Consider the following 11,707-nt stretch of genomic DNA (forward strand, 5'->3'; position numbering starts at 1 on the left):
CATCAGGCCAGACTCACCAAAGCTCAACAGCAGCCACAGCAAACACTTTGTTTCCCCAGCAGACAAGAGCAGAATATTAAGACAAAGGGCCAGATATTAATCAGAGAAGCCCACCACACCAGCATCCTAATGCTGATTACAAACTAACTGCCTTGCCCTCATTGGATGACAGACCTAATTTTTTCGGGTCCCCCAAAGTCTTTCAGTTCTGCGTTTCATTCTTTATTTGTTTGCCGCAATTCCCCCCGTCCCTGTAGTGGGCAGATGCTCGGAGGCACCGGCCAGGGTAAGACCTAGACTGCTGTGGCCCAGAAGGCTGGGGTTGCCAAGACAACTGGCTCAGCACCCCTGCTGTTGTCACTCTGCTTGTGTCGCTCAGTCATTGATTACCTCCATCTCACCAGCTCTCCACATGCAGCACACATTGTTCTCCATAGCCCACATTCACAAGGGTTTTACACACTAATACACCCAGTATCTCTCGCACCTCTCCCTCTCTCTCATAAATGTCTGCACTCACCGTCAAGGGGGACACACCACAAAAACCAAACACAACAACAGGGAAAATACTAAAAAGAACACCTAATTTGTTTGCTTTCCATTTTGATTTAATAACAAAAGAATACATACATAAAGCTACGTTTGTCATAGGGACCGTAATAGAGTAAGAAATACATTTAAAATACAATGAAAATAAATGTCCACACCGGCTGACGTTATGCAGTGTAGCAACTGCATATCTGTTAAATACAAAACGTTACAAAAAGAAAACGTTTACAGACTCACATTAATAATTTCTAATTCTATCGACTGTGCTCTTAGGAGACCTTCAATTTAAATTATTTTATTTGCATTTTGACATCAATACTGTCACAACGATCAGTATCCAAACAACTATTGCAAGTGATCGTGACATTCTCAAGGACAACCCAAACATAACATGAGATTAATTTAATTTTAAATAGCCGCCCTCATACAAAAACCTTGTATCTCCATTTTTCAAGTTTTTGACCTGTTAACAATATGAATCTGTGAAGATTTTACGAACGGACAAACAGGAAGTCCATTTAAATTTAAGCAGTTTTCCCCACCTTCTCCTGCAAAGTTGTTCATTTTGGAAATACATGTTTTTTGTGTGATGGCAAGGATCATGTATACATCATCTCTCATCAATCTTGTATGAGTCAAGAATTTTATTTCCTGACCATATTTAACACTGAATTAGGTTATCTCATCAGACGACACAAAACTGTTGACTACTAATCAAACGATGGACTTTTGTCCAATCAATTCCAAGTGAGGAGCATTCAATATTGGGCCAGGCAGACTCAAAGCTCTAGATTCTGGGCCAGGGAGTGAAGGCTTTTTCCTCAATCGTTTTGCCTCATTTTGAAGTTTCTGACGGATGTAGCCCTTAATCTCTGCGTCAGTCTTCCCAGGAAAGAAATATTGGACAGTTCCTGTAAGAGATTATTATACAGATGACACGCCATGAATAGTAAACCCGCACAATAGAATGATGATCTACTAAATAACGTTCTTCAGCTTCCATACAGGAGAATGCAGTACAAATACATTTCAGAAATAGGTGGCTCATAGGTACTGGAGTGCTTATTGAGAACTGGGCTCAACTTCTGCAGCCTTCTAAATATAATATGGACAAGATCAGCATAACCCTTTGCTGTCTCTTACTTAGTAATCCTAAACACTCTTTTTCTACTTTTATGATCGTAACTCTGTGATCATAATCCAGTGGTCTCCAAACATCCTCCTGGTGATCTACCTTTCTGCACTACCTTAAAAACCACACCATATTCACCTTATACACAGATTAGATGTGGAGCTGGATTAGCATTAGAACTGAAGTCTGCATGAAGATGATGCCCAGGAGCATGGTTGGTGACCACTACTGTGGTCTAAGCAGTCTACAAGCTAATAAGGGCCCTTACTTAGGATAGCCTGGATCTCCTCAGTGGGAAGGGCAGGTTTGGGCTGACCTCTCTTGTTGTACACCACACCAGAGATGGAGTGAGAGGCCAGGCAGTCTCTTTCATAAAGTCCACGGAGCAGATCATTGGTCAACTTCTGGGCAGTGGTTCCTGTGTTACATCTCTCCAAAAGCTCAGGAGTGATAAACTGAAATTAAATAAGGTTTAACATAAATACATTTTCAATTAACTGTACATCAAAAAATTGCCTTCCAAATGTAGCTGACTGGTTAACACATTTGTTTCTTTAATTTTGGCAATGACATGGACACATCTGACATTATTTTTTAAAGCTATTTTAAATTCTGAGAATCAATATCTCAACCCCCCAAAAAAAGCTGTACCTCTGAGAAGAGCTCGTCCCCATGGGGGGTCTCATTAGGTTTCTGTGTCACAGACTCCTGCTTGACCCACTGCCCATTCAGAACAGTTGGGGCACACAGCATAGTTGGCATCAAAGCATCCATATCCACAGGCACTCTTACTGGGCTGGGGGAGACGGCGAGAGAGGGCTTCCTATCCCCATTAGGCCACATCTGGGTCTTCTCGATCAGGGCCTCAAGGTTTTTGGCCAGCTTTCCACATGCTGGTGTTGAAAAATCCAACAAGAAAGCAAATCATTTTAGACAATTTTGGAAAATTTTATGGAATGCAGATGAAATGTTGCTTAAAGGGCTATAATGTTGGATACTGGGGCCTGTTTTTAGGAAGTCAGAATCGTTATATGCCTAGAATAAAATGGCTTTTGTAGGGAGAAAGGCCACTAAAATGGCTACTTGGCTGACCTTCATATTAAAAGGACCTTCACTATTAAACAGGATTTGCATGATCATACAAAAATTAATAAATCACAAACTGCTTCATACATCAAAAAACACTCACCTGTAAGGCACCTAAGTTGCTCTTTCAAGCTCTCCATTTCTCTCTGCATGCATAGGACCATGGCAATCAGCTCCATTTTCGAATATGACTGCAAATAGTCAGCTTCCTGCTATGCACACACACACACACACACAAAAACACACCAGGAGAGCTAAGAGTCAGGTGCTGGAAGTCAGTCAGGTGTGTGCAGAGCGTGAGCGCACCTGTGCAGCAGGTTTCAGCTCACCTCAGAAGTGGAGTGAGTGTTGCTGAAGTTGTAGTCTGCAGGAGAGCAGTCGAACTCATAAGCCTATCAAAAAAGAAAAAGGACAGAGCACTGGCATATTAAATAAAACAAAGAGAATGAACAGTAGATAATAGATGGTCGTGCATTTATATTGCAACTTTTTTATACAGTAAAGTAAATCATAACACTTATGATTGCAAAAAAAACCCTGATCTTCTATAAAGTATACAGGTAAAGACTGGACTGTTGTTGTTGATGATGATGATGATATTGTCATGATTATGATTTGCTTGATGTGTACTTGATGCTGTGTACACCATGCTTTACCCTATTGTTCTCCATTAGCAAGCAGGCATGACTGTCTGTCTCTCTGTCTGCCTGCCTGCCCTGCCTCACACCACTCACTCACTCTCGAGCCGCAATAGCTTTCAATGGGGTTAAAACCCACGTTAGCAAGAGTAACAAAGTAACTATCTAACCTAGTTAGTTCATAGAGCTAACAATGAATGACAGTACCCTGTAAGAGACTGAACTATGGTTCTGGCTGGTTGAAGAACCTCATCAGAACTAAAAAGTGGGATCTCGGTCGTGGCTATGTCTGATCTGGCCGGATTAGCGTTTCTTCCCGAATAAAAAATAAAAACAATCAGAAAACATCAGTATTAGTTTTTAAAACAGCTCACAAACCCTCATGTCCAACTTCTGGCGAGCTGCAGCTGGTGATGGGTTCCCCTCAGCTCGCTCTTTGGCAGGATACATTTGTTTTCTTCGTTTCTGCAGAACGTGCTGTTGGACAGTCGATTGGTGTGAATCTGATTATCATTCTTTTGAGAGCAAATTAATCCAAATAACAGCAAGAAAGGCAAAGAAAAGCAGTCAGAAAAGACGCTCAGAAAGCGTCTCCATCATATCTTACGTGGAATTCGTCCGCTTTTTGTTCTTCCTCCTCGTCCGCTTCATTTTCGTAGTCGGGAATCCGCTTGGCTTTTGTTTTCCTTCTCATTTCTCTCCCATTATTTTATTTGCGCTCAGAGAAACTGTGCCCCCTCTGCATGATGCACAACAACGCTCCCTCGGCGAATCGTAAAAAAAAACACAGAAAAAGCCTCGTTTTCTCGTGCCGTGTGTTTCACACTCAGCACAGGCTCGGTTCCCCAGGAGAAAACTATAGTTAAATGCTTGTTCTCGATTTTCCTACTTTAGTTGGAGCGCTCGGCTGCGCGGAGGAGAAATCACGGGGCACGCGCCGGAGGAGCGAATGCACCGTAGCGTAACGTGGCACAGGCTCGCCTCCATCTCCTCTTTAAAGAGCTCACAGCAGATCCTCCGCGATCAACAGGACGTGGACGTGATCCCACGCTCCGCGGGCTCGCCACAACAGATCGCAGCACCGCTTTATTAAAGTGCCAGCGGCTCCCGTTTCTGCACGGATTCCCCCTCTGCTCCTCTCTCTCTCCCGGGGTCTCCATGCTACCCTGCACTTCTTTCTACCTGCAGCTCGGGGAAGTTAGATTCGCCAGAAACGTGAACTCAGAAGCCTTTAGGGCGTCGACACAAATAATTAGTGTGGCCCGAGCAGGCCCAACCTCACACCCTGACTTTCCACAGGATCACTTTGCACCCATTTTACACGGATTCAGCCCATTTAATCCAATTGCACTCATGCATTGTGATTACTGCATAATATCAGGGCTTTTATAGTTTGAACGCCTTTACAAGAAAACTTTGAAGTATCTCCCAGGGTATACAGGGTAGATTTCTGGGTATGTCTTTGTAGTTTTTACACTTTATTTGATTTAATAATTCATTAACACTTGAGTTGCAACTGATTCAGCCCATTAAATCCAATTGTACTCTAGTGATCACTACATAAAATCAGGGATTTTATAGGTTCAACGCCTTCACCTGAAAACTTTGAAGTATCCTCCAGGGCGTACCCAGTGACTTTCTGGATGTCTGTTTAGAGTGTACACTTTATTTATTTCAATAATGAACTATCAGTTAAGTTGCAGCTGCTTTGTCCCATTAAATCCATTTGCATCAGTTGCCTGCATGTCATGTACTTTAATTTCCGTTTTCAATAAGATTTTGTAGGTTCAACACCTTCACAAGAAAACTTTAAAGTATCCTCCAGGGAATACCCTGTGACTTTCTGGGTCTGTTTTGTATGTTTTTACACTTTATTTCATTCATTCATTCATTCATTCATTTACAGTTTAGTTGCAACTGCTTCATCTCATTAAATCCACTGATACTTTAAACCTCAGTTTTTATGTTTAAAGCCTTGACAAGAATTCTACAGCAAGTGCCAGTTGACCTGACCCACTGTTGCCATCATTCACCCCATTAAATCTAATTGCACTCTGGTGATTACTGCATGATATCATGGAATTTATAGGTTTAAAGCCTCTATATGATTTTTTTAAGTATCCAATATACACAGTAACATTCTGGGTATGTCTTTATAGTTTTCACGCTTGATTTCATTCATGCATTCATTAACAGTTGAGTTGCAACTGCTTTATCCCATTAAATCCAGTTACATCAGCTGATCACTGCATGGTGTCATGTACTCTAATCTCAGTTTTCAACAGGATTTTATAGGTTCAAAGCCTTCACAAGAAAACTTGAAAATAAGAAGAAAATACACAGTGCATTTTCTGTATATCCTTTTAGTTTTTACACTTTGTTTCAGTTTATTAACTTGATTAACTTTCAAGCATTCAACTGAGAGAGATGATGCAGACCCACTCTCACACCCTGAGTTTACACGGGATCACTTTGTACCCACTCACTTTGCACTTTTCCAGACATAACACTGAGACAGATGATTCAGGCTGACTTTCACACCCTGCTTCAACTTCTCAGTAAACTTCCCACTAAATCTAATTGCACTCCAGTGATAACTACATTACACTACACTAATCTCAGTTTTACCCAGTAACTTTCTGGGTAGGTCTTTTTAGTTTTTACACCACTTTAATCTCTGATTTTAAGTTCAAAGCATTAACAAGAATTATTGAGCAAGTACCAGTTAACCTGACACACTATTCACAAACTGGAGTATCCTCCAGAGTATACCCAGAGTATAGTCTTTTTAGTTTTTACACTTTATTTAATCATCAAGACCGAGGATGCAGGCCCACTCACCCACAGCCTATTTAAGCAAGCTTTTGCCACAACTACTTCCAGAGGTAACTGCCAGGATATGTTTAGTTTTTACACTTTATTTCATTTTTTAGCTCATCCTGCACTTTTACCTGCAGCTTAGAAAAGTCAGGCTAGTCAGAAACTCAAAAGCTTTTAGTATGTGGACAAAAATGTTTAGTGGCTCACACAGGATTTTCCACAGGCTTTTTACATTGTTGCATATTACAGTTAACCATGTTGGTGAATTAAATCCATTTGCACAAAATAATCTACCGCATGATGTTATGTAGCCCTTTCCAGCTGACTTTTAAATATCCAAGGCCCAGTGGTGAGTAGAGTATGCTGGAGCCCTAGGCAAAAAATTCACAAGGGGTGTTCATCACCATTATGTTATAAATAATCTCACACTAACAATATTTTTAATAATGTTTAATTTAAAAAGCTAAAAGCTTTTTGCATCCATTTGAATTTCTCAAATTTAATTTTAGAAAGTTCTTTTGAAGAGTTAAGTCAGAATATTATGACAACCTGATTCTGCACTCATTGTCCATTTTTACAGCTACCCTAACCCCATAAGGGCACTTAATATTTCTATAATTACAGACTGTTCTTTTTATTCTTCTTTCACCCTGTTCTTTTATGGTCAGGACATCACAAGCCCACCACAGAGTAGCTGTTATTTGGGTAGTTGGTCATTCTCAGCACTGCAGTGACACCGACATGGTGGTGGTGTAGAGAGAGAAATATGGACATTTTATTTAATATATTGGACACCTTGTCCATCTTTACTTATATCAAAGACTTTTGTATATACTGTGTTTGTACCCAGTCATGATCTGGAGTGTCAAACTCAAATAATACATTTAAAATCAGCGAGATCTTGTATGTGAAATTATGAGGGAATGACAAACATCTATATTTGTGTAATTTTGCTAATGCTCTTATCCAGAGCAACTTGAATTTGAATCAGGTTAAATAGGTTTAGGAATGTAGTATGTATATATGTCTCCCTAATGTTTAATAAAATATGCTGTAACTGTGATTTCTACACCACTCATTCACTATATCCTCAATATGTATCTGTCTGTCTGTCTGTCTCAGATTAAATCTGGAAAAAACTTTAGGTTTTGCACTTTAGGTTTTCTTCAGGGTATACACAGTGACTTTCTGAGTATGTCTTTTAGTATGTATGTCTGAGTATGTATGTCTGTTTTAGACTAAATCTGGAAAAAAAACATTTGCACTTTAAGTTTATATTTTTGATGTAACTTTTAACCAAATATTCAACAGGGTACAAAACAGGCTGCAACCACTTCAGACAAGTATTACTAATATGGTTACTATACAGTGCCTGTTGGCTTCCAGATATAAACTTATTTCAACTAGATCACTTATTTTGGCCTACCATGTTTATTAACAGAAACAGTGGATTGTTTAATGCTACATTCACATGATTTGTTTTTCTTTTTAATACAGTACATGGATCCATAAAGAAATGTGCTTCTCAGAAGAAAGAAAAGGACCATGGTCAAACACAATCACGCTAATTCTGCTTTCCCCGAATTTCAGTTGTTAATAGATGTTCCTAGAACTGGGAATTATTTCTGTGAAATGTTGTGGAGCTGATACGGCGATATCCTTAGGCAAGTCTGATGTCTGTGTTTCAGAAGATAATCATCCATGATCTCATTCGGGGTTATGGTTTAAACCTCAGTGATGCCTCAGCTCTGTGAGATTCGGTTTTGTAAGAACTGAAACAATGGCAGTACCATTTCACTCAATTTTATGTTATTTTACTGTGGTGTATTATTGATTTTTGCACTTTTGTACACCAATCCATCAGTGCCATCTGGTGGCAACTATTCTAGTAACACTTATAGAACAAATAATTATCCCTGAACATGGGTCTTAAGTTCATAGATCAGGGTTTTTCTTAAAACAATTTAATCTGTGTAAGAGCTGGAAAAAAACAAAACTGTGCACTGTGGGTGGGTACAGGGCTGGTGTTGGTCTTGCTGCAATTAAAACTTTTTAGCTATTGCTTGCTGAATTAAGGCCCTAGACAATAAATAAAAGGTGATACTTATATTGCAGCTTTGCAACTGAGGCCAGTCTTAAAATAAATAAGTTTACAAGGTGGGGCACTGCTCTCATGAGCCGCAGTAGGTTGAGTCTTGCTCAGCTGCTGCGGTACATGTGATCTTTCTAATGAGGTACCTTTTTACACACTTTTTTTGAGTTAGTTATTGTGAAACAGTCATATATGTGGTTTTGTATGTCACATGCTTGTGGCTGTCCAAGTTGGCTTGTGGTCACTGTTAGTGGGACACACTGATTAAATTAGAGCTAGGTTGACATGACGAGTTTAATAGCACAAGTTCAAAATAAAGAGTATTTTGTCACTGTCCTATGAAAAACACTTCTCCATTTTTGTTGAATTTTAGTTTACTACATAATTTGAACAGACTGTCCCTCACACTGTGCAAAAACATCTTGATAAACTGACCAGTAGAAATTCTTTAAAATGACATGAAATAAAATCTTTTTACATTGACTTCTATTAAAGGTTTACAAGGTCCCCCCCCCCCCCCCCCCTCCCCTCCTGTAAAGTTGCTGTTTTGGAGATAAGTGTTTCATTGGACAGCAACAATTTCCTTTCCATTTTGACACAATGTTATGTAACCTGAACCACTAAGGATGATTGTTATTTTCTCTATTGATCCAAAATTGTATTGTGGTGATAAAATAGCGTTGCTGAATGTGGTCACAGCATAGGAGCAGAACTAAACACTCAAGCCCCCCTTTAAATCAGAGCCTTTAAATCACAAAGCTTGGTGAAAAGTAAAATGTTCTTTTTCTACAGAGCAAGGCCACAGTACAGACTACAAGAGCATAATAAACAAGATTCACATACTTAAACTTTAGGATTATTTTGATACATAGTTTTGATATCTTCAATATTAATCTACAATGTAGAAATAAAAAACATTAAAATGAGTTAATTAATTGAATGTCTTGCCATCTTAATGTGTTTGAGAGCACCAGTTGTGTTGTAAATAGGTAGAGTTGGTATACAGTGAATAGCCCTATTTGAGTAATGTTCTAACCCATACTATGGCGAGAACTACTTAACCAGTAAGTAAACAAAGATAATTTGTTGCTAGGCCATTCCCTATTCAGTTCACTATATGGTAAATGCATCAAAGTGAACGGTCATTAGAAATGACTTAATAAATTAACCATTCAAAACACAACTTTTGAGTTCCCTCTGTTGCACAGGATTCATCAGGTTACCAGTCTGAGAAAGCACAAGTTAACAGCACTCCATATAAGAGCCACCTAAATGATTCACGGAGTATTTTAAATTTACTACACGATTCCTTACGTGTCACAACGTAAAAATGTTTTTTAAAAAGGTCTCAAAAAACGTGAATGTAGGTACCACGCTGATGCCACAAACGTCCGTTCAAACAGTGATTATATGTAGACGCAGTAAAAAAAAACGCAAAACAAAGCGACTAAATTAAGAAAATAAACGGATTAAAAGAATTCTACCTGACGAACATCAGTACAGGTGACTTTCACAGCACTCTTACTCCATTACCTGCACCCTCCTACAGCAACAGGCGAGCTGCCTCAAAGCCACAGGTCACTTTTGCTCCCTTTCTTATGGGCATAGCCCCACCCCTCCACAGGGACCAAAACATTGTGTCTTTCTCCCAGGTGTGCTATCCCAATAAGTTAGGTAAAAGTCACATTCAAAATCAGCTGACCTAAAGGCCTTGTGACAATACCAGCTGACATAAACAAAGTGTACACAATTAAGACGTTTCTCTTTACAGAACAGCCTTCACACCACACCGGAATAACCTGTAGGCCCTGCAGCCTACTCTACGGAGTGAGCTATCCCTTACATTCTTACACACAGATTCAAGATTTTTATTGTCACGTCACAAAGCACAAGTGTACATGTGAGTGAAAAACTTGGGTGCAGGTTCCCAGTAGTATGAGAACAACATTCACAACAAAGTAAAATAATAAAATAAAATAGCAATATACAGTTAACTTTACAGTATACATAATATACACTATACACACAATAACAATGCACACAATAACTTACACTATAGACATTAGGGGTGTCACGATCTCGATATTTTATCGAAATCGAATCGAAATGAGGTCATGGTCTCGAGTATCGAAGTCAAAAAGAGGATCGACGATCCCTCCCGCGCGCGCTACGCAAATAGCGCAGCGCGCTACGCAAATGGCGCGGCACCAACACAGCGCATCCTATTCATTTAATAGCGCAGCCCCGCCCTCAGTTCTGCTGTGTGAGAGACAGCTGCCTTTCAACCACGGAGGAGAAACTGAAAACGGATTTATAGAAATATAGACAGGGCTCTCAAGTTTTGAGTGTCGGCGGGAGTGTGATCACTGTTTTTTATCTGTCCAACGGGGGAGGGGGGGCGGGGGTTGGGCGCGCAGGTTTTGTATCTGTATCTAACGGAGGGGTGGGTGCGCGCAGGTGAGAGCGTGTGAACTCGCTGAAATGCGTGTCAGTGTGACTTGAGAACACTGACTATAGATCACAGTGAGGTGGATTAAAAATCTTAAACTTATAATTGACTACACCTGTTGCTTTCCATTGAATTAAAAAAACATCTTTCTCTCAGATAAAGTAAACACAAGCGTGTTTCTGACTAAAATAAAAGCTTTTCAGGAGAGATATAAGTTATGTGTAATTATTTATAAGACAATACCTGACAAAATCTGTTTTAATGACGTTAATAAACATCACTGTGACAGCGCTAGTCACAGTTTCACCACATCACTTATCTAACCAGCCTGTACTGATTTCTGCCCCCCAATAATGCTTTCAATAACCTCTAATAGCCTTTAATAGTCTTCAGTAGCCTTTAAAAGACTTACCTGGCGGCCGTGGTGTGTCCACTAAACTCCGTAGTTATAAACATCCTGAGGTTAGCAGCGCGCTAACTGACCTGTTTATAATGTAATCCGAGCAGTGACTCCGTGTCGGCTGTTCTAACCTGCTGCTGTTAGCTGCTTGGGCTGAAAGATGAACTGTAGTGAGCTGTATTATCCGGTTAGTGGGGTTAAAACCTTTATTTGTTTACAGAAACAGTAAAAACGGACTGGCTGAGCTCTGTAGCCCGTGGCTGGGCTGTACTGAAGTAGTGACTGAGTGAAGAGAGCGGGGCTTGTGCTGCTGCTGCAGCTCCGACTAGTGGTTAGATGAAGAACTGCAGCTTCATGTAAGTGAGCAGTTTCACCAGCCATCCACACACAGCTCTGATAAACTGCTTGTTTTAATAGTGCACACTGCTACCAAAATAAGTCACTAGATGGCATTACCATATATATCTTAATAAATAATAATAATAATATTTATAATATTTATTATAATAATAATAATAATAATAAATATATTATTTAAATT

General features: G+C 39.7%; 1 protein-coding gene across 3 annotated transcripts; it reads right to left on the minus strand.

Moving 5' to 3' along the window:
• Positions 1 to 541: 541 nt before the first annotated feature.
• Positions 542 to 4,620, minus strand: si:ch211-194k22.8 (uncharacterized). 3 transcript variants are annotated; one of them, XM_015608359.3, is made up of 7 exons: positions 4,013 to 4,620; positions 3,784 to 3,882; positions 3,097 to 3,159; positions 2,871 to 2,979; positions 2,333 to 2,574; positions 1,998 to 2,136; positions 542 to 1,460 (listed from the first exon to the last, which is right to left on the minus strand). In XM_015608359.3, the coding sequence occupies exons 1-7, from the start codon at positions 4,097 to 4,099 to the stop codon at positions 1,264 to 1,266; spliced, it is 936 nt and encodes a 311-aa protein (XP_015463845.3). In that variant the 5' UTR covers positions 4,100 to 4,620; the 3' UTR covers positions 542 to 1,263. The 3 variants fall into 3 exon arrangements, with proteins under 3 accessions (XP_015463845.3, XP_007259221.3, XP_007259222.3); XM_007259159.4 differs by having other exon boundaries at positions 1,950 to 2,136; positions 4,013 to 4,614; XM_007259160.4 differs by having other exon boundaries at positions 1,950 to 2,136; positions 2,871 to 2,976; positions 4,013 to 4,613.
• Between the last annotated feature and the right edge of the window lie 7,087 nt (positions 4,621 to 11,707).

Source organism: Astyanax mexicanus, chromosome 15 (assembly GCF_023375975.1).
Source record: "Astyanax mexicanus isolate ESR-SI-001 chromosome 15, AstMex3_surface, whole genome shotgun sequence".
Lineage (NCBI taxonomy): Eukaryota > Metazoa > Chordata > Actinopteri > Characiformes > Acestrorhamphidae > Astyanax > Astyanax mexicanus.

Bases quoted from the DNA above. Each gene is read 5' to 3' on its own strand.
- si:ch211-194k22.8 (XM_007259159.4), bottom strand. From the start codon at position 4,099: ATGAGAAGGAAAACAAAAGCCAAGCGGATTCCCGACTACGAAAATGAA. The intron at 3,883-4,012 runs GTAAGATATGAT...ACTGTCCAACAG, and splicing joins AAAAAGCGGACGAATTCCAC to CACGTTCTGCAGAAACGAAG. The intron at 1,461-1,949 runs GTAAGGGCCCTT...AATCTCTTACAG, and splicing joins GGAGATCCAGGCTATCCTAA to GAACTGTCCAATATTTCTTT.